Genomic DNA, 24391 nt, shown 5'->3' on the forward strand with positions numbered 1-24391 from the left:
CGCTAAGAGATTGAATCCGGCCCGCGAGACAACGCTGAGGGAAGCGCAAGAGAAAAATGAGATGCAGTTTGAAATATGTCCACTTGATGCTGCCAAAGCCTCTTACAAAGACTCTGTAGTTTTATTTATTTATCTCTCTCTCTCTCTCTCTCTCTCTCTTTTTGTATTTCTTACACTCTCTCTCTCTCTCTCTCCCTCTCACTTCCTCCTTTTTTCTCTCACTCTGTATCTCTCTCTTTCACGCTCTGTCTTTTTTTCTCTTTCTTTGTTCCTGTTTGTCTCTTTCTCTCTCTGTGTCTTTTTAAATTCTTTTGCTCTCTCTTCTTTTTTCCTTTTCTCTCTCTTTCCCCTCCTATCTTTTCTACTCTCCTTCGCTCTGTTACTCTTTGGATTTCTTTCTTTCGCTCTCTTTCTTTCCCCCCTCTTTTACTATTTCTCTTTTTTATCTCATGTGTTTCTTATGTTCTCTTTCATTCTCTCTCTGCCTTTCCCTCTTTCCTTGTCCCACACTCTTTATTTTTCTTTCTTTCTTTCTCCTCAATCTACTAGACCGGGCCCCCAAAGAATATTTGTTCTATTGTGTGGCCCTCGAGTTAAAATGAGTTTGACACCCCTGGTCTATACTATTCTGTACTATACCTGCACATACTACTTTCTAAGGTAGAATACAGCAACAACTATTTAGGGTACCCAAGTAGTTAATAATAGTATATTTAACCTCTCACATGTGGCCTGTTAGGCTTTTTCATCAGATAAAAGTGGTAAAACGAAGGATGAAAACAGGATAATATAAGTAATGGTAAAATAAAGTACAACTAATAAAATATATTTTTTGTTACACTTTTTGTGTATTCCCCATATTTCTTTTTACTTTTCGATAATTCACCCGGGGGCCACATTCAAATAGCTGGCTACATTTTGATGTACTTGCATTTTTCAATCATGTGTCTATTTCAGGGGTCAGCAATCTTTTCGGTGTGCAGTGCCACTTTCAAATTTCCTTGTAAATCAGTGTGCCACACCAAGATCGATGACTCGCACAACATTTTTTTTAAATCTGAAAGAGCTGTAATTTTACACGAGTCCGAATATACAACATGGATATACATTAAAATAGTATTACTGACCAATTTATTTTCCACTATTCTTGTTCCTCAATAAACTAAAACATTAATGTGAGCAACGCGTGGAAAGGCCTTTAGACATCCATGACTTCAAACTTTTGACCACAAGAATCAACGAGAATCAACCATTCTTCATCAACAATGAACTACAATAAAAACAAGTGATATGGACTGCTACCACACCATTCATCAATGAAATCTTATTGCAGAACATATCCAAACTTGAAATGACAGCAAAAAGGCAAAAGGCTACTTGAAAATAAGGGCAACAGAAATAACAGCTGTTTGGTCTCAGATATAAATGGTTTTCCGTGCTTTACTTTGTAAGCAGTGAGCAATGTGATAACTTGCTTCAGTGGTGGTGTTTTTAGCAGTGACAAAGGTTTTTCGGGTCTGTGTTTGTTTGCTGTACCTGGACACAGCACGTTTTAATGTCGACGCTTTGAATTCACGTTTCGTCTCGTCATGACGTTTAACACTTGATGTGCGAGGTACAACGTTCTCGAGGCATAATGCAAAAACAGCAGTCATTTTTTGCACAAGCCCCCAGTCGTCAGTCAAAGAACGAGATTTTTTTGCCGAAGGAGCTGTCATTATTCATTCATTTATCGCGGGCCGGTGTTTCTGTGGCTGGGTCAAAACACGGAATTCTCTTCTTCTGCGAGTCGCTGTGCAGACACACACTCGCACACAGATCAGAAAAGGAGGGGCGCTACCATAAAGCCTCTAAACAACACGGCGTGCAACTGAAAATGTCTAAATTTGAGGTAAAAATGCACCTTTTAAAAAAAATAATCATTATTATTTTGCCGTGGGCTCGCGTGCCACTGGTTAACCCTTCGTGTGGTACTGCTGGCACGCGTGTCATAGGTTGCTGACCCATTTTTTTTTTTTTTCGAATATCTAAAAGGATGGTCCAACTTTTGACTCAAAGGCAACATTAGGTTAAACAGTAAGCAAAAGGGACTGACCAGGAGTAAAAAAAAATATATATATATATATTTTAAGTGTCTACCTTGAAGTATAGATCTAATAACTGCAATGCATGAGGAAAAATAATTATATGAGCCGATCCAAATTTTCAGAAGACTGATCCAAGTATGTTATATTTCATGTTGTGTTTATTTATTAATTTAATCAAATGTGTTTGTAAACAATCAGTATTAAATCAAAGTATTTTGTCCCTTTATCAAACAATTCTACCTACCTACCTACCTACCTACCTACCTACCTACCTAACCTACCCTAACCTACCCTACCCTACCCTACCCTAACTACCTACCCTACCTACCTACCTACCTACCTACCTACCTACCTACCTACCTACCTACCTACCTACCTACCTACCTACCTACCTACCTACCTACCTACCTACCTACCTACCTACCTACCTACCTACCTACCCTAACCTACCTACCTACCTACCTACCTACCTACCTACCTACCTACCTACCTACCTACCTACCTACCTACCTACCTACCTACCTACCCTAACCTACCTACCTACCTACCTACCTACCTACCTACCTACCTACCTACCCTAACCTACCTACCTACCCTACCTACCTACCCTACCCTACCCTACCCTACCCTACCCTACCCTACCCTACCCTACCCTAACCTACCTACCTACCTACCACCAGAAAGCGGCCATGTCACTCGAGTCAGGGTGACACAACACACTCTTTTTGTTCAACAGCAGGGCCCGACAGCTTTCACTGGTTTACCCCTGCCGTATCATACGGGTGCCCAGCCCATCCTCAAGAACGCGTCAACAATCCCACTATCCTTTCACAACATCAAACAAGCTTGATAATATACATTGAATACATCAACATGCAATAGGGCCAGGTCAAAGTGTTTTTTCCCCCACGGCATTCTGTTTTTGAAACAAAAAACTTTTGAGGGTTGTTTTTTTTCTTAATAAAAATAATACGAATACAACTAAAAACAGAAACCTGGGGTGACACCAATCGTCTACATACCTGCCAACACTGCCACTTTATGCGTTGTCGATTGAAATTGAAAGTAAAATGCCTTTCTGATGAACATACTTTAAAGGTGCATTCTGTGTTCTACACATGTGGATAAGTGCTCCCTGGAGTTTGTTTTGTGTAAAACCAACCATCCCAGCACAATGGACTACCCCAACTAATTATTATTTATAATATTTTCTTACCATTGTGTTTTCACTATTGTTGTTTTGTGGGCTAGATATAAAAGCTTAGAATGTGGCTCATGAGCCCTCGTTTACCCGTGTCTGTCCTGTAGCAAGTACTTCAAAGAACTGACAATGAGTCTCTGGCTACCATCTTGCTTGTTGTTTCAACAGTTCTACAACGAGTGTGTTGAATGATTGCTTAAGAAGTCAAGTCAAGTCATTTTTATTTGTATAGCCCTAAATCACGAAGAGTCTCAAAGGGCTTCACAGATCATTACACTATATTACACAGACTATTTTTCAGAATATTATCATACATTCAACACGGTTTGCTAAGCGAGTGAATCAAATTGACTCAATCAGAAAACCAAAATGTGCCATGCAGAGACGGAGGCCTGAACTCGTACATCTCTTTGCTGGGAACTAAACTCTGCTCAATGTAGAATTTACAATTGGAGCATTATATTACAAAAGGGAATGCCTCTTGTAAAACACTCCGGACACGCTGTTCAAAGAGCTCGTTGAACGCTCTCCCGCTACTTGCAAAAATAGGTGAATGGCAGAAGGGTTGGTGGTTACCGGAGGCCAGCAGTAAAAGCTTACAGTCTGACTGCCAAGCACGTTTAGAGTACTGAGGTTGTTAAAAGCGGATAGGAAAGTTTAAACCATCGAAATGGCACGTGATGACGGATAGAGAAAGAGACAGAAAGAGAACAAGAGAAAGGGAGAGCGAAATGAAAATGAGACAGCTGTGTTGGTTTCAAATCCACCCGCAGTTTTACAGTGCAACCGTATATGCGTTGCCTATCAAATCTGACACTCTGCATTTACCAACCTCCCAGTGCAGTTTTGCTAATGCCGCTCTTTGATGGTATCGTCTTTCTGCTCCACTTCACGAGACAACATGATAGGAACGGCGTGAGCGCTTCCTCCTAAGATTAACCTTACTGCTTAGCTTCATCAATATGTTTAAGTGAAGAAATATGAGAATAAAAGGACATTTGAAAACCGAAACCTTGTAAAATATAACAAAATGCAGTGGCAACTTCTGTATCAGGACTCAAGCTATCAATTTCACTCATCATCTCAGATAATATTACTTGAGTATTCAGTCTATGGAGGTGGCACATGCATGGATTCCCGTAAAATGTCTGCAATACAAATTGTAAAGAATGATACCATCTCAAAATAAAAATATGTAACTGGAGATTGAAGCTTGTAAAATGGACATAAGGAAACAATTGTTACATCCACACTCATCTAAACTAGGAGTGGACAACCAGACAAGCATAACAAAGTCTCAACTCTCTATTCCATTGCAAAGCAAACGTCACAACTCGACCCTTTTCTGGGTTTGCTCATGTCATGTTGCGATGCAAATGATGGTGCTTCAATGTCAATTTTTGTTGACAGCAGGGGGCAGAAGAATATCAAAATGTCAGCCCCTCGGACTAGAAAGATTTACTGTCTTTTCATTGATATTCCACCATCACAGTACTGTATCCAATCAACTAATGTAGGAACCCATTGTTGCAAATGAGAAACATTGTGACTCGAATAAACCATTTTTACTTAATTCTTGTTATGCGACGTCTAACAACTGGTTGAAATGAGTTGGATGTTGTAAATTCTGTAAGGCATATTCTATAGTGCATGTTCACTCATTATGTTGCAAATATTTACCTTATATGACATTATATATAATCTACTGGCTAGCTTTATATTTGCACATTGAATGATTGAATAAATAAATGAATGAATTAAATAATTAACAAATGGATGACATTTCTCCTTTCACTGCAAGTAAAACAAATCAAAAAGGTAAAACTGTGCAAAAAGATAAAAATCTTAAAAAAACAATATATTAATAATATATAATACATATTAGCATATTCACAGTGGCAGTTTATTAATCCTGTAATGTAATAACAAATTGTTATTCATTTGTATTCAAGATGTCTTCTGTGTTGCAGGTGTCAATCAAAATGTCAGTGTATTTTAACTAAAAATAGGCTCAGCCATAAAAAAATAAAAATAACAAAAAATAACCCATCCCATTCTATTCTCTATATTACCAAGCAAATACTGCAATTTGATGGTACTCAGTTTAATCAAATTAAAATATAAATACCTCTTTCTTAAAATTAAATAAGGAATTTCATAACCCATATAAACTGTGACATGTAACGTCAATTATAGAATATTTGTAATTCATTATTTTACATATCCTTTCAAGACATTCAACCAAATCCTCTGAATCAGTGTGAGGCAACCACCAGGGCGCAGACCGGTACCGGGCCGTGAGTCGATTGGTAAAGGACCGACCACAAAAAACAAAGGCGTATTTTTTCCTTATACGGCATTTATTGGAGTGTACAGACATTTTTCACCTCCAAAATCTCAGTTTTTTTTTTTCATTTTTAAGTTCAGTGCATGTTACACTGAGGTTTAACCGTAGTATAGCACCATAATTGAGCAATGATTGACCAGACGACAAATATCTCTGACCTATTTTGCTCAGCAATGGATGCATGGGGAATTGCACCTGGATCGCAGCTTTGAAAGCGGCAAATCCTAACCACTAGGCTACTAGGATTGGAAATGACACAAGAAAAGGCATTACATTTTATCTCATCATCACACTATTTTTACTCACGGTGCCATGCTGTACAACGCTGTATTGGATTATTATGGGAAGAAGGTTAGTCAAAACATTGAGATAAAAACGAATGTCTTTTCCTATGTCATTTAGATCCCTAGTGGATTTGGACTTACTATTATTATTGATATTATTACTAATGCAATTATTGGGCCGGGCAGCAAGATGATAGATAGAGAGGGGTAGATAGAGATGGAGAGATAGAGAGATAGATAGATAGCTAGATGGATCAAAGATTCAGATTCAGATATACTTTATTGTCATTCTAGTACACGTGTATACAGAACGAAATGTCGATACATCTGACCCGCAGTTTCCTTGAATGTACTGATATAAATAAAATGTTGTATTGAGTTGGAGTTTTGAAGTACTAATAATATACTAAATTGTTACCCAGGAGTCTCATTTTGTCTACCAGGTGTTGTGGGATGATGGTGTTGAATGCTGAACTGTCCAGGAACAGCATCCGCATAGGGTGTTCTTCTCCTATAGGTGTGTCAGGCTCAGGTGAAGCGCAGAGGAGATGGCATCCCCGGTGGAGCGGTTTGTCTGGTAGGCAAACTGAAAGGGGTCGAGTGAGGAGGGGAGACTGGAGGTGATGTACTCATTAACCAGTCTCTCAAAGCACTTCATTATGATGGGAGTCAGTGCAACGGGCCGGTAATCGTTGAATTATAAGATCTGGGGATTCTTTGGCACTGGGATGATGGTGGCAATCTTGAAGCATGATGGTACCGTTGGTTGGTCTAGCGAGGTGTTGAAAATGTCTGTTAGGACACAAGCCAGCTGATCGGCGCACTCCCTAAGGACCCGCCCTGGAATGTTGTCCGGGCCTGGAGCCTTCCGTGTGTTAACCCTTCTCAGGGTCTTCTTCACGTCAGTTGAGTCCAGGAGGAGTGCTCTTTCGTCCTGATGTGGAACCGCTTTCGCTGCAGGGGTGCCATTTTGTGCCTCGAACCTCCCAAAGAAGTTGTTGAGGTCATTCAGGAAGTCCATGCTAGTGGGGCGGTGGTTGGCTTGTAGATAGAGAGATAGATAGATAGATAGATAGATAGATAGATAGATAGATAGATAGATAGATAGATAGATAGATAGATAGATAGATAGATAGATAGATAGATAGATGGATACTTTATTCCTCCCCATAGGGAAATCCACACTTCCAGCAGTATCCTTGTGTTGAAAAGAAAACAATAATAAAGTAAAAGAAATGGAATACTTAAATACCATATGTAGCTCTCTACCCAGTCTGGAGGACATTGCCTGCTTTTGCTACCTCAGCAGAACAGAAAACATCAAGGACTTTTCTCACCCCGGCACCACCTCTTTGACCTGATGCCCTTCCGGCAGACGCTACAGGTCACACAAAACAAAAACAGACTCAGAGACAGTTTCTTCCCCAGAGCCATTACCACCCTTAACACACACAGCACAACAAACTGAAACTCTTGCAAACACACTATTTCATACAGATGTAAAATTGTATTCATGCCTATGCTCACTTTGCACAATGTTGCCTATTTTTGCACTACCGCATATTGCACTAATATGATTCCAAAACTGTATCTAACATCCTACATGCCCACACTTCTTGTGTAAATATTGTGTAAATTATAACGTTTTATCTTCTTTATTCCTTTATCTTCTTTGTTTTCATTTATCCTCACTTTTAAATGTGAAACTGGAGTGCGACGTCCAGTTTGGTTGTCACAATATGGTCAACCCATTTTGTAACAATGACAATAAACGTATCCATCCATCCAATATCTTCCGCTTATCCGAGGTCGGGTCGCGGGAGCAGCAGCCTTAAAAGGGAAGCCCAGACGTCCCTATCCCCAGGCACCTCCTCCAGCTCATCAGGGCGAGGCGTTCCCAAGCCAGCCGAGAGACATAGTCTCTCCAGCGTGTCCTGGGTCGCCCTCGGGGCCTCCTGCCGGTGGGACGATATATTCTATTCTATTCTAATGTGTTGATAGAGTATCTAAATAGTGCTATATAAAACACACACGGTAATAAAAATAGGTTCATATGCAAATGTGGGGGCGGGGTTTATTGTGGGCTTTTACTCCCCCGGGTGGAGTTAAAGAGCCTCATGGCATGAGGAAGAAATGATCTCCTCAGTCTGTCCGTGGAACAAGACTGTGACAGCAGTCTGTTGCTGAAGCTGTTCTTCCATTTGGAGATGATGCTGTGTAGTGGATGTGATGAATTGTCCATGATTGACCGCAGCTTTTTCAGTGCCCGTCTCTCAGCTACAGTTGTCAGGCTGTCCAGCTCTGTGCCCACAACAGAGCCCGCTTTCCTCACCAGTCTATTAAGACGAGAGGCATCCTTCTTCTTTGCGCTGCCTCCCCAACACACTACCGCATAGAAGAGGGCGCTTGCCCCAACAGTCTCATAGAACATTTGCAGGAGCTTTTTGCAGATGTCGAAGGCCTTCTGAGGAAGTACAGTCGGCTTTGACCTTTCCTGCATAGAGCTTCGGTGTTGGCAGTCCAGTCCAGTCAGACATCAAATCGGTCCATGGTACAGAATAAGTTTATGACCATTGCTCGAAATCACACAATGTTGTGGTGACTTTTGCAAAAATACTTATTTTAATTTTGAGTAGTTTTCAACAAACTGGAGATTTCTTATTAAATTCAATGTTCACCCAAGAATTCAGGTTTTAACTGTGTTTTGCTTCATTGTTTAGCTGTATTAGTTTTACGTACTCTTGTCTTATCCTGGTATGTTCTTTTTGGCTTTTATTTTGATGCTTGTAATGTATGATTGGACCCCCTTGAAAACCTGATGTTTCGTCTCAAGGGGTTTATCTTAATAAAAAATGTCTGTAAGCTGCACAGAGGCCGCCGAGAATTACCTCTCATCTCAATATTCTTCTACAGATGACTCGTGCCCATTCATTTGCTACTACCGAGAAAAGCATCTTTTGACACATTGTTTCAATTTGCCACGGAAGGAACACAATGCGCACACAGAATTTCTGTTTGAGTCTGGCTATGCATGCATTCAGTAGACAAAGAGGAAAACTTGGATATAACTTGGATATACAAAAGGCTTGGGAAGATTTGATGAGAAAATACATAGCCCAACGCTTTTGTGTGGCTTCTTCCCAAAGCCACTTCCCTGAGGTTTGGGGGGAAGAGTGGAGCAAAGATGGAGATGAAGAATTGAAAATGGAGGCTTGAATCTTGAGGTTAGATCTTGAAGGGGGCTGAGGTTGGGACAAAACTAGTTCAAAGAGACGGGATGAATCCCTCCAAAAAAGAGGAACATGGGAAAAAAATACTGTGATTCCTTTACATACGAGGTTAATCTGTTCTTGGATGGTTCTCGTATCTAGAATTTCCCATACCTTGAGTGAATCTTACCAATACAAAATAACTGAAAGCCGAGTCATCCGTTCACGGCCTCCCAAAAGCATCCATGTTTACCCTAAATAGCCTTTAGAACAACTATTCCTGATCACCCAAAACACATTCAAATACCGTAAATCCTGGATTACAAGCCGCTTCTTCTATTTTTACATTTTAAACACTGCGGTATACAATACGATGCAGTTTGTTCTTTCTTTTCTTTTTTTCTCGAGGCAGATAGTCAGCAGTAAGTTAAGAAACGCGCCGGGACGTCCCTGCGGATCTCCCCAGCTACAGTGCCTGGTTGGGCCCCACGTCAGCGGCGCGTCCCCCAATGGCACTGCCCCTACCTAGTCAATCAGCCAATGCCAAGGTACCAGGCTTGGAAAAATCAGCGTGGAAATGTCTAGTACAGAAAAGTACCACATTGTGACGCAATTAATATATTTGTTTGCGGACTGTGTGCTTTTATTTTTTAAAGAGTACAGCAACACCTCGCTACTTCACGCTTTGGTTATCACTGATTCAACCCTCTACAGATTATTAATTTTTTTATTTTCATTAATATCAACGTATGCTTATACATTTTCAGACAGAGAACACACAGCTATTACAAGAGGCAGGTTGTATGTGTGTTTGTTGGGTGGGTGTGACTGTTTGCATGACTGTGATAGGCTGCTGCCTGCCGTCAGTCAAACAGCAGGCGGGCATAAGTCAATGTGTTCATACGGCCCCCGCCCTCCCTTACCCCCATACAATCTTTGGAGCTCAGTTGAGCCAGTATTTTAGCGGCTAGTTACATTGAAAAGAAAATCGGACTCTGACCAAGTCAAAAGAGCGCAAAGAATTGCTGTGATCACCAGCAGGTGCTCCGTGGAAATGGCGGGTCAGGAGAAGAAAAGGCAGGTCCGGACTCCTGCTACGGATAAACTATGTAGCAACCCTTCACAACCTACGCAGCCTTTCTTGCAGTAATGCCAGATCCATTACCCATGAAACTGATGACCTGGAGCTAAAACTCGTGGGAAACCGCTATATTCAGGACTGTTGTATTTTAATAATTGCGGAGACTTGGCTCAATCCTAGGACTCCTGATAGTAGTGTGCAGCTAGCCAGCCACTCTCTAAATCACTTTTAATAAATTCACTAAAATGGTTTTAATACAACCATTTATTTAACTGCAATTATGTGTTGTGTGTTATTATTTGTAAATCTATAGTTGTTATTTTGTTACAGTTGGATACTCTTTGTCAGTATTGACCTCACCTCGAGATAAGTTAGACACTTGGGTTTTTTTCTAAAGGTGCGACGCTACTTCGCGGATTTACACTTTTTGCTTGGGGGTCTGGTCCCCATTAACCTCGAAAACTGAGAGATTTCTCAATATTTGGTCTCCTCTCTATTACTTCGTCATGTGCGCAAGGAGGTCTGTATGGCGGGAAACACACGTGCTATGTATGACAAATTGATGCTGGTGATATCCCGTGGTAGCATCTAGAAATTCTTGTAATTTGGATGTTCTTCCGTACGTCGGGGCAAGATGATTGCAAGAAAGACATATCGTATCTCGAATGTCTCGTATTGGAATTAGCTTGTATGTAGAGGGGCCACTCTAGATACAGTAAAAAAGAACATACTCATAGTTATTATGCTATTTCCCATTTTATTACTGTTTACTAATGTTTGACTGATGGAAAGAACGGACTTAAAGTCAAAACTAGATGTTACAGGTGAAGGCTATTGACATTGAGAAGCCATTTGGCTTTTAAACCTCAGGTGGCAGAAAAACGCTTGTTTTCTTAATGGATAAAACGGCAACCAATGTTGCCATGACATCAATACTGTGTATGGATGTATACATATAAATCACAACCATGTAAGAAAGCAGCAGTTTTATTCATGTTTATTACCATGCATCTGGAAGTGTTAGAACTGCTCTGGTTCAAGTCCGACCATACATGGGACTAATGGCATTAACTTATGTGGTAGTTGAGGATTCTTGTCAATGCTTGAATGGCAAACCGTAAGGCCACATCACAACGGACCTGCCTGGCAGTCTTGAAACAAGCGGCTATTGGAGTCACAACATGTTTACAACAAGTGAGGGTACATCCTTCTGTTGTGGAAAGACAAAGGCGGTTCACATGCCCGACTAAGTAGCTTTTCAATTTGGAGTTTAAAGTCAAAAGGACTTTAGCAGATCCGTGTTTTGTGACTGACCCCGTTTCTACCCACGCTTCAGAAACGACCGTACCCACATGCGGTACATTTACCTCATAATTATGGTGTGTTTCCCACTCGTGTTAAGCAAAGTGGTTAAAGTAGTTATGTCCAAGTTCCAAGGTTGCTGCTGTTTGCTCCAATCAAAACAATGCATAAACTCAACAACTCCCCTGACAAACCTCAAGCGAATTTCAAAAAATCCCCGTGGGATTGTGAATGACCGTGTAGTCCTGCTTGGCAAGTTGGGTAAATACATCAAGGTGTCCAAAACATTACTTCAGTGCGTCATTACAGGTTTTCACTAGAGTGCTTATTCATACAAGCATTATTTATGGCTACTGTAACGGGCATAAATTGGGACTGTGCTTTAGTCTATAAGAATGGGAATGAAAGCAATGCTCAATAACGATCCATCATAAAACATAACTAATTAGAAGGATGCAACGTAATGAACATTTTTGGCCAGGAGCATAAACCGAAAGGATTCGTACGCATTCTTTCATGGCCAAATTCAAGCACTTTTAAGGACCTTCAAAGACAATTTTGCAAAGTGAATGACATATTTTTCAGATCCACAAATATGTCTATACAGCGGGACCTTGCTACTTCGCGGTTCCACATTCGCGGGTTCAGAGCTTCGTGGGTCTAAAAAATAATAATAATTAAATAAAATAATAAAAAAAAAAAAAAAAAAAAAAAAACTTTTTTTTGTTTTTTTTAAGCATTTTTGAAAGTTCAGAGCTTCGCCGGTCTAAAAAAATAATAATGATAACATAAAATAATAATAAAAAGAAATTATTTTTTTTTAAGCATTTTTAAAGGGGGGGGGCCCTACATCACAGATTTTCACTTTTTGCGGGTGGTTTTGGTCCCCATTGTCCGCGATAATCGAGGGATTACTGTATATGTGTTTTTTTAATCTTCTGCGTGCATTTATCAAGACAAGAAATATGGAAATCTTGAGTAAATCGCAAGTATATTCTTGGATCCGAACAATACGTAAATATTCATCGCTCCCTATTTAGGTGTTGGGTAAAAATTACGGTCATATTGAGCTTGACTTGACTTGACATTTTCCGATGCAGGAAGTTCATCCCAATAACATTTACCCCTAAGAAACGCTAGCTTAATTTTTTTTGCAAGGCCCATAATAAATGTCCATTATTGATACATAATTATTGCAATAATACACATTTCATAGTGCCCTGTTTAGGTGTAGCAAGCACCGGTCCTCTTTAAGCAACCTGTAGGGGCCAATGACGCTTCATAGGACAATGTCATACACAATAAGGCTGACTGCCGTTAATCATGAGGAATTGCGATGGCAAAGCAATACCGCTAGAGAGCAGTGTCTGAGTCATTTTCAAGCAGACTTATTGAGAAACATGAGAACAATTTCAAGCATTTACAAACACTGAAAATTCAAGCACTTTTCAATCCTTTGAAGCACAACATCAGATTTAGGCATTTTCAAAGATTACAAACACCCGCACGAACCCCGAACAGATATTAAAACATAGGGTAGATTGCAAATTTAAAAAAAAAAATCATGTGATAATTATATATTTTGCACTATATGGATAATGAGGCACAATATAATTATTTTTTGAAGAATATTATTGTAGGGCCAACAGCCAATGAACAACATAGAAGAAGAACTTTAACAAACGGCCCTTTTTACGGAAATAACATTTGCATAAACTCACCCAAATCACGGAAAACGCAAAAAGAAAAGCAATTGACGCAGCTTTTAGGTTGAGCTGGCTGATAAAGAAGGAAATAGAACTGCTGCATGTAATCTTTGCATGGATTAGTTGATGGAGAGACACTGGAAAGGGCAGCAAGAAGAAATGGAACAATGCAAAAAGTAAAAAAAAAAACTTTAGGGGGATGGAACGCAGGTGGCCATAACTGCAACAAATTCTTGAAGGCAGGGTGAAAGCACACCGAGCAGATGGCTGATATTTCATCCGTGCACATGGGCACATGCAGCTTATGGTAAAGTGCGGATTATGGATCAACCAAATGTATATTTCTTCAAAAATGAATCGGCGGTGGCTTATAGTCCGGAAATTACGGTAGGTCTTAGGTGATGGAGAACAGTAATCCATAGTTTTTTACAGGGGTTGTGGTGCAAAATTGTCCTGCGATAGTCAGGGCATAGGAAGTACAGACGCTCCCCTACTTACAACCATTTTACTAACAATAAATGGTAGATACGAACATTTTTTTCGGGATTTCGACATTGCTGTAAGTTAGATTATGAATCTTTTTCCGAGTATAGGACATTACTGTTGTGCTTTTTTCCGCCACTACCAGCATCCACCCGGAATAAAAAAAAAATCCGCTTCCTCTTCCTAGTTCGTGTGTAAACATTTTACACTCTACTCTAGCACGCTAAGAACTCTGACATTTCTATTGTTTAATATCTTAATATGGTTGGTGTAAAGAAGAGGTGAGCCGTTTCTTTTGTAATGAAAGTGGAATAAGCTTGATGCGGTTGAGAAAATGGTCGGTTGCTTTTTTTTGGCCACTTTTTACCACAGAGGAGGACCTCTTGAGGCCCATCTTCCAAAAGTAAGTCAAACTTAACTTTATCTTTATTTTTTTAGTACGAAACAATACAGGTTACTTATACACGCCCTAAACATACTTATACAAACCTTAATCATAGAAAAGATAGCTCTGAAGCAACTTACAAACAAATTCAACTTACGAACGATCGTCCGGAACCTCTCGTTCGTAAGAAGGGCAGTGTCTGTATTAGCCTTAATTTACTTATTCATTCATTTAATTATTTATTTCATTACTCTATAACAAACCCAAATTACAGACTAAAGTAACAAAAAAGTACTGTACATTTTAACCTATTTCCTTTTTTTCTTTCTTTTTTTTACAAATAAGTTATGTACGGAAAATTTATAAATTTAAAAATCATCTTGCTGTTTTATTGCACAACTGTAGAGATTAAGGAAACAATACACTTTACTTTAATGATACTTTGCCTCCATCATGTGGACCTTATGGATAACTGCATTTACCTTCTGGTTGTGTTACACAGAGACCAGATATTTTTCTATTATAAATTTTCAAAAAAGTGCCAGGCTAAAGACCCGCTAGTAGCTCCATAGCAGGTTTAGTGGGTCTAAGCGTCCAACTTTGATGGTGACAGCAAGAATCTTTCTCTGTTTAGCCAATCAGAAAGCAAAGCACACAATGCACTGAAAGTTCGTGAAGTAGCGAGTAGTAGTAATATTAAAAGTGCAGTAAGATTATATTAACACTGACTATTTGATTTTATCTATTTTATTTTCTACAGGTAGAGCCCACAGCTGTTTTTCAATATAAACACCTCTAACAGCTATTATTTCTCACAAGTGAACCCATCAGGGTTCTTCATGTCTCTAGGGGCCAGTATAATGAGTCAGCACAGCTGAGCAGAGCCATGTGAAGCCAGAAGGTCCCCAGTGTGCGAGCATGTACGTGTGGTAGAAAAGAAGGAGGAGGGACCAGGCCAGATGAAGTCTTGGCAGGTGTCATCACTCAAATGTTACAATATTTTCTTGGGCATCGCTTCAAACGCCGCAAATTGCCGGCTACCAAAGGCTCTGCTGAGTGCTGAGAAACGAGGAACTGCGAGGACTAACGTGCTCAAGTCTTAAAACAGACCCCAAAGCATTCTTTGAATTTAATGAGCTTCACAGGATGACCCCAGTGTAATCTGTACGTTCTATGAGCATAAGGCAAAACATAAAATTCCAAATTACTTTTTGTGAAATGAAGAATATTGGCTTGTGCATCGTCTATATCAGAAATTTTGGTTATTTCTTGAGATTGATCAGATTTCACATGTTTGTACCACAAATAAACGTAAAGAAAAGCAGCTCAACATCTTGGAATCCCTAAATTAACCGTTTGAACGTTAAGTACTATCATATAGTTTAAGAACAACAAATTGTCCCAAACTTTTTGGACAAACCAAAAGACATTAGATATGATCGCGAGCACTGGTGAAAGAACAAAACAGGACAGACTCACGTAAAAATGAATATAATTATGACTGAATAATCAACTGGGGGTCAATACGAGACCATTTTGATCCTTAAGACAAAAAACTAAGTCACTGAAGCTGTTATAGCAGCTTGAATTTCCAGTTTTGCTGAGGTTTTTGTTGCAAATTACAAATAGGGACATAGTTCTGTTGTCGGTGAACTAAGTATTCTTTCTATTCCTTTAAGCATTTTATAACGAGTACTACCTGATTTATCGCGGGGGTTACGTTCCAAATAGAGCCCTTGATAAGTAGAAAGCTTTTATTTCTTTGCAACTAGTTGAATTGAAAACACTATCATACACTGAGAACAAAAAAACAAACCCTTTTTAAAGGCTTAAGCATTTGTTTAAGAAATAAAAGTACTGACTGCATCAACATTTGTTCATTATTACCAACAACCACAGTACCGTCAATTAATAGGGGATACCGTTTAGCCGATCAAAATGGAGAACATAATGTACAATGCAAATCCATGAAGTAGCGGTATATATAAACTGGTCTCATACTAGATTCAAAATGGTCAGGGAATTACCCAAACATATGCATTTAGCCTGCTACTTAAAAACGGTAAAAAAAAGGAGTAATGTGCAATAGTCCTGTAAGTGCAACCATTGCACAATTTTGCTGCCCATTCATTTCGCAGAATTAGGTGTTGGAAAATGTGAATGTGAACACCTCAACACTAGTGGTTTGATTTATCAGACTTGAAAATAAATACAAATTGCAGAAGTTGATTTTCGTTCCTTCTGAAAGGGAAATTATATTGCACACATTTTGATGCCTGCCAGATTGGCCCAAGAAAAATTAGGAGTCATGATAAAGAGCAATTAAAAACATGTCTGGAGTATTTGTTCCAATAAAATTGCAACATTAGCATGAGTAAAAAGCATTTGTGAGCTGAATAATGAAAGAGCTGACTTGTAGACAATCACAAAAACAGTTCTTACTAAAATGCCGACATCGTCTTAACACAATTTGTGGTGGCCTCCCGCTGAGGAACTATTTGGGGAGAACTATCTGGAGTTTTAAATCAAATGTTAGAACATATTCAAATTCAAATTCACTTGGGAACGATTAAATCAAACAATGGATGGCTTTTATGTGGATATTGGCTTCTGCAAAACTATCAGTGAAATACATTCATTTTCAACTGTTAGTTTGTCTTCCAGTAATCCTTGGAGTTGTTCCAATGTTTCAAAATCCATCACCAGTTTCTGTCTGTCACAAAGTTTAAAAACCATATCATGCATATCATTAAATTAAGGGATTAAAAAGGGACATATTATATCAATTTGCTTTGATTTTGAGTGTTTCAAAACCACGCATATTCATTCATTAATACATATTGCAAAAATGAGATGAGCTTACATTATCTTTTTTTCCTTTATCTATTGCAGAGGTATCAGATTTTAGACTTGTCATAAACAAAAAAATCCAATCAATCTTTATTTTATTTTTTTAGCCAGGCCACTCGGCCAAATTTTCAAATCCAATGCGGCCCACGACACAAAACGTTTGCCCACCCGTTTTGAGCGTTCTTATTATTCCAAACATATATTAACAAAAGCAAAAATCACCAGCTTTCTAGGTTTGGCCAGGAGACGTATTAAAACTGAGCCCTTTTATTTTAATTGACAGGAATTGGAAAAATGGCGTTCGCCTAAGATGCATTTCATGTCCCACAAACGTTTCATTTAGAATGCATTTTTAATATTGTATTCCCATTTTGGTATATTCATAATAACTACTGATGTAGCCGAGTTGATGCCTATATTACCTGTTGCCAGCTCTTCAGGGCGGTGTCCAACGTGTGGATGGCATACTGACTGATAGTGGCAAACATGGGTTCCATGAAGAAGTTTGCATCCCACACATTGCTTTGAGGACAACACATAGCTGTAGCTTGGCCCTAAAACACAGCATACAGACAAGTACTTATAATACAATACGTCATAAAGAATACAGGAGATGGAAAGATTGTTCTTCAAATATAAATGTATAATTTTGAGATACCTGCATTACACAGGGCTGCAGAACCTGCAGGTGTGTTAAGTTTCGATACTCCAGCAGCTTGCAATCAAGCTGGGTCGAGAAGTTGAACTCTAGACACTGCCTGGGTCTGCTGGTCCATCGACGCAGGAAATTCTGTGGCTCACGAATACTGATGACCAAAAACTCTTGTTTCTGAGGGATCTTCCTGTCTGGCAGGAACGGTCGAAGTTTTGGAGACGCAACTGTAAAGAGGGCGAACAATTCTTTAAACATGCTTCCCGCAAATTTGTAATGTTACCCGAGTTGGATATAAATCAAACACTGACCTGTTCCCAATTGTTCTAAATGGTGGCAGAAGTGAACTTGTATCTGTGATAGCTGCAGGGACACAGCCAAGGATGGGACAAACCAAGGTGCAAAGCAGGAGTCCACACGTGTGCAAGCTGCCAAGGCCAAGGGAGATACTAACTGATCGCATGGAAGTTGGTATCCACTTTCACTATCTGAACTGGGGGCGAAAAGAAAAAACACGTAGGAGACTTGCTAAATTCAAAGTTCATGATCAAGTGATACACCTACTCAGTTAATGTACAGTATCAATAAATCAATCGGTCCAATCAATTTCAATTGTAATGATATCGCTGCAACTATCGCTGAATGTTTCACTTCCTGAGCCTCACGATCAATATCTAAAAACTTCTGTTTTGTCCTGGTTGGGATGGAAAACATTATGCCATCAGAGGATTTGTTCTTAAAAGGAATTTTGAACAAGTTTTGTTGGGACTGATCTTTTTGCTGACACTGACTAGAAGCATAAATTAATTGAACAATAAAGCACGGAGTGCAGCTTTGTTCCGCCGATTTCAGACTCATAAAAAGGTAAAAAGTGCTAAAAAACATAATCACTATATGCCCTTCTGGTATTTGTATTAAATGATTTGTTACCCAACAGCTTGTTTTGCATTACTAAACACTGTTTGGGTAAAAATTTGAACCTACGATTTTGACTTCACTGCATCCGACTATCGGGATACCATCGACTATTTGGGTTACATGGATAGCACACTAACGGAACTCATCAGTACCTTGATTGATATGTTCATAGTTTCTTAAACACTCAAAATAAGACGTCGATGATTTCTGAACTTGCAAGGAGAGCAGGAGAGGACTGTTAACACAACCGTCAAGATGCAACATTCCAATATGTTCTAAAAGTCCTTCCCTGAGCCCTTCCTTTTTATCAAGTCCTAGCCTATGAAAAGCAGATCCACCCTTGTGGTTCTGAAGTTGTGTAATTGCTGATTCTTAGAAACGTAACGACACCAGCATGCGCGGCTCGCAATGATCGCAGCAAGGCTTTAGGGTTAGGACCTTAGCTTGGCCTTTTGGCTGAGAGTAAATGTCCCGGCTCCTAGGCTTTGTAGCGTATTATGAACTAACCGATAACGGATAATGGATAATGAATAACGAAGATAGAACAATAACCCTTAAAAATCCCATCCCTTGAGGGTGAAGGTATCAAAGAACAGCAACATTATTGGCCAATAGTGACCATGATGTAAAACAGTGCATAACAGTCAAAATACCAAAAAACGATGAGCAATAACAGTCAAAATAGTCAAAAACCCTGGCTTACTATGCAATCTTCTTTTCAGGTATTCAATATTAACAACAGACGCAAGCAGAATCAACTTATCATTGAAGAAACATGTAGTGGGAAAAGTAACTGTATGAATATACCTGGATTAAATGAGATATATTTTGTATGACAGATAACAAAAAATATCCATTTGTAAAACAAACATTCCATTAATGGTAATTTATTGAAATAAATATATATGCAGCCTAAATAACAGTCACTTCAAGGTTCAAAGTTCATAAGTAAGTGTTGCCTAATCCAATCAACATGATCGGGATCAAGTCTGTTCTAAGCAAAAATGGCTGAGTAGGGATAGATTCATTTTATTAGAAACCTAAGGGGCCGGTCACACAGCCGTTTGCGGCTGAATCACGGCTAAAATTTTGCGTTTTTTTTTTGCCCGTGGTTGCCTGCGATGGAAAATGCGCAAAATTGGCCAACCCGCTGTTCATCGGTGGTATGCCCGCAAAACAGACGCCGGCGACTGTTCCGCTTCCTCATCGCGTCATTTCTAAGTCATTTTCTCGTGTGGACCACGGGTATAAAAGCTCCCGAGCCGGTGTTGTGCCCAAATCCGACTCCTACGCAACACCCCCACCCCCTCGCGTGAACGCACATTCTGCTGCGATCGCTTTTGACTTTTTCATCCGCGTTAACAAACGCATTTTGTAGAATACGATCGCACTTTATTGTTTAAATAAATGCGTTATATAGACTAGGATCTCCCAATTGTTATAATTAGCTCGCTTTATTGTTTTAATAAGCGTTTTATATAGAATACGATCGCTTTTGTTGGAAGCGCAGCAGAATGCGCGTTCACGCAAGGGGGGGGAGGATTTACCGTTCGATTACGTTCACAACAAAAACAAAGACGGAATGGTTTAAGTTGTATTACATTCCAACAAATGCAAGACGAAGTGGTTTTGGTTATATGTTCGCCATTACATTCCCTAAAAGTGAGATAAAACGAGGTAAAAGTGGTTGTAGTAGCGAGGGGATGAAAATCTCGGCAGGGATGCATTTCTCGGATAACACCGGGCTGTAGAAATCATAACCACTCATGACACAGTCCCGTGAAGATCAAGATTTCAAGCTATGGCATCATTTTTATTTTATTATCTTGAAAAGAAATGTCAAGAAATAAAAATGGATTAAGACGAGGTCACTACGCTGACGGGGATCTATGTTCACCCCCTTGACGTCTCGAGCACAACTGACGTGTGCTCGGCAAATCGCGCTGTATATACGCGGAGAAAGGCGTTTGACTGTCACACGCGTAACACGCTAATTTCACGTAATAACACCGCGATACAGGCGCAGAACATGCTATTACCATGCTCCACCCACGATTACCCGCTGAAATTTCCCGTCCTACCCATGTGTAACCACGCCCTGGCCGCGGCCAGAGCACGTCGTTCCGCGTCATTTTCGCGTCATTACCTCGTGTTGACCACGTGTGCGGAACGCGGTTTAACACGTGCTCAAACTTTTGAGCAGCTCAAAACTTTCGCGCGGCCAACCGCGTGTGAATTTCCGACCGCGAGTAAAAGCACTGCTGTATCTCGTCTATATGGCGGTCTCAAAACGTCCAACAGCGCCCAACAGTGTCTGCTTCACGGCCAGAAATTTCTGGCCGTGGTTCAGCCTCGATACGCTCGTGAAAGGCTGTGTACCCGCGCTCTGAAGAATTGAGCAGCTGCCACCCGCGCGCGAATTTCCGACTGCGTGTTAAGCACAGCTGTATCTCGTCTGTATGGCGATCTCAAAGCGTCCAATAGCGTCCGCCTCACAGGCAGAAATTTCTGGCCGTGATTCAGCCGCAAATGTCTGTGTGACCGGCCCCTAAGGTTTCATAGCAAACATAGTTTAGTGATTAAAATTACGGTTTACGCATTTAAATATGATGGTAAATTATCGTTGACAGCCTATCAACATGGCTGCGTTATTGGGATCAGGGATTAAAATGTTATATTGAACAATCCCTATAAGCGCTTTATGTTGTGTGGGATATTTGTGTGTTTTTTTTCTGGAAACTGAAGTACACATTTAAGTGAGTAAGTTAGTAGAGTTGAATCATTTGTGATCGAACAAGACACATACGTAAACAAAGGACATGTAGTGTTTGGAGTATGATCATAATGAAAGTCAGATGTATATTTTGTTTTACACTCCTTCTGGCAATTTCTCTTTTTTAGTTCCTTCTCTTACATGTTTTCCCGGTCCTTCCCTTACTGCTCGTTTAACTCTCTAAGCCACACAGAATGTGGGCTTGGCACATTCTCTTCCACTCAAAAGTTCCCTAATTCCCATGAGGAAACAGGGGAGAAAAGAACTAAGTGAATTTGGATGGGAAGAAAATGCAAAGAGAATGCGTGAAGCCCATAAGAAGTCAGAATGTGTTCGCTGACATACCGGAGAAGAGAAGCAGTGGTAGTAAGACTGGAAGACCAAAACATTCTTTTTGAGGTGTTACAAGTTGACCCATCCCTTCTGGCAACTGGTGAGCCAAACCAAAGGGGGATTTTACTTCTCATGCTTCCCGTGAGCTTTCTCTCGATTAGATACACTCAAGGTAAGCGGGAAGGAATCCGGATGAGGCCTGACAGGCACTCGGTGTGCTGGGAAATCTCATTAGGCCCATTTGAACGCCCTCTAAACCCACTCCCAGCTCCTGCTCACCATATGTGGGACAAGGGACAAGTAAAGTCGCCTAGATTTGTGTTCCTGCTCCACTTTCACTCACACCCATTGTGGAGAACAGTAAAAATAGCTCAAACATCTCAACACAAACTTCTAGTTAGTTTGTGTGACGCATCCCTGGAACGCAGTTACTTTTCTCCGTAACAAGTCCTTTAACACGTTAATGGTACAATTTTGTGATTTAACTGTCGTTACATTGTTGTGTGTTACTACGCTAATTATTGAAAGCAGGTCACGAATTAAAACCTCCTCTAATTAATAACGGTTCATCCTTCACTCAAGATGCAACATACAACCCTCAATCAGCCAGCAATAATTTATGAGGGTAGGCCTGTTTATATTTACCTACAAATTACAACTGGATACATTACGAGAGTGTAGCATTTTTCCTATTGATATTTTTATATTGTCCCTCCCGTATATTATGGTTCATAGATCCCTTGACCGCCAGGCTTGTCAGGGCACCACTTTCATGAGGTATGTTTTGGGAAACTACAGTCTGCTAGTGTCCATCCCTTTCCAGGCTTTGGGGGTTGGGGTTTGCTGCCCCACATAAAACAAATAGTACTGGTTTCCATAATCACTAGTAGCAGGGGAAGCCTCCTGATCTGACCAGATATAGCACTTTTAGCATTTGGTCGCGGTTGTTTTTCGGTTAAAGGGTAATTCCGGGTTGTAATATTCAGATGTAGGTTTAAAATAGGCTCAAACACTAAAACAAGCCAGTTGGAATTCTAATTTCTTAAAAATTCGCAAAGATCCATCACTGGTGAGCTGGTTTCAGAACCAGTCCACGGGCTACTCTTTTTACTAAAGGCTACCTGGTGCTCACGGACACCGCGTTTGTGAACCCTGCCATACGCCATCCAACTGTCGCCAGGTGTGAAGGATACCAGAAATGCTAATTAAAGTATAAACCTAGATTAAGTTAGGTCAAATTTTAGGGTTTCCCCTATGTACAACTATAATATAATATCCTGAAATCAGGGGGTTGATTTATATACGCATATTTGGGTGTGTGTCATGAGTAGCGAATGGTAGGCAGCACACGGGGAGGGAGAGTGGCTTATAAAGGAACAATACAACCAATGGGGCAAACATGGGCATATAATTCATGGTAATTTTGGTCTTTTTATTCGTCACAATTTTTTTTTTGCAACACGCCAAGCTAGGACAAAAAAGAAAATGTCTTGGAAAGTACCCAGAAACGGACAAGGAAATCTTCAATTCTTTCTATTTGTGGCTTGTTTTAAGCAGCTTTAGCGGGTCGACTTCAATGCAAGTATACAAGTAAGTAACTAGATAAGTTACTTTCAGAGTAAAGTGAGACTTTTGGGTGTCCGTAATCTGGTACTTTTCAAATAAAGTAACCAGTGAATATAACTAATGACTGTTTCACATTAAAGCGCCTAACACTGGTGTGGACACAGGCAGCGAGATAATAAATGTATATTACAAATGGGACAATAAGTCAACTTTCAAATGGACAAACATCAACATAAGCAACTTAAATTCTTCTGGGGTAAATTTGTTTTCAATTTTGGAAGGCAAGTGTGGGAAGTTTTGTCCATTCATTCAGATGAGGGTTCGTGAGTTCATAGGTCATCTGTGTTGGCTGAGAGCTCCTGGCTCACAACTCGTGTTTAAATTCCCCAAAAATGCGTTTGGGATGAGACTTCTTCACAGGTTTGGCCAACATGACGGCAAATCTGCGCTGGTTAGTCAGGTTTTCCCCCAAACTGAATGGTTTGATTTAGATCAGGGTTTAGTAACCTTTTTGATTCAAAGAGGCAAAAAGCAAAATATTATACTTACTTAGCTAATATACATACTTGTTTCAGTGGTTTCAAAACAAGGCGTGAGCAGAGTTCTTTTGTAAAAACACACTTACCACTGGAAGTGAGAAGGATACGGATGTATTTACCTTCAGCTATTGGACATGCTCACAGTTCTAACCTTTAAAATTGAGAGCTCAATTTTCGTCCTCCATTCCTTTATATACATGCGGTTTTGTCATCAAACATTTATCATTAAAGTCCTCATGGTTTTTTGTCACATTTTTTTTACAACTCGAGAAATTTGTTCTGATGCATCTTATTGGCTAAGAGACATGTAAAGAATCCAAATGACATTTCTTCTTACTATCCTTAAAGGTAGACGAAGGCTACAGCTCTCCTGTCACCGGTGCAGTGGTTCTTGTTGGGGCTACCGAACCCCACCAGTTTAATATGCGCATTCACCGAACCCGACTGTAGAGTTAAACAAAACATTTTTTTAACTAAAGATATATATTTTTTTCTGGTGCACAAAATAAACCCTGCTAAACAAAATCAATAACTCAAAATACATTACAGAATAACTGTTCCTTTAATTTTGCTGGTGCGAGGCTCGAGTTGCATAATTTGGCATCGCAAATCCTGCATATAGGACGCTGAGTCCCATCCTGTTCCATGATACATGAGAATCCATATTGTACATAT

The 24391-nt window shown here is 39.9% G+C and overlaps 1 protein-coding gene across 6 annotated transcripts in view; it reads right to left on the bottom strand.

Moving 5' to 3' along the window:
• The window catches only part of vps13b (vacuolar protein sorting 13 homolog B), a 457366-nt gene that overhangs the window by 66942 nt on the left and 366033 nt on the right, over positions 1–24391 (bottom strand). For all 6 annotated transcript variants that reach the window (XM_088326330.1, XM_088326329.1, XM_088326331.1 and 3 more), the window contains 3 exons: positions 17899–18080; positions 17594–17814; positions 17358–17489 (listed from right to left, as the gene is read on the bottom strand). In XM_088326330.1, the coding sequence (XP_088182456.1) occupies positions 17358–17489; positions 17594–17814; positions 17899–18080 (535 nt within the window). The remainder of the gene's footprint in view (positions 1–17357; positions 17490–17593; positions 17815–17898; positions 18081–24391) is intronic.

The sequence above is a fragment of the Urocampus carinirostris genome, chromosome 2 (genome assembly GCF_059441175.1).
Source record: "Urocampus carinirostris isolate Australia breed hairy pipefish chromosome 2, RoL_Ucar_1.0, whole genome shotgun sequence".
In the NCBI taxonomy this organism is placed as follows: domain Eukaryota; kingdom Metazoa; phylum Chordata; class Actinopteri; order Syngnathiformes; family Syngnathidae; genus Urocampus; species Urocampus carinirostris.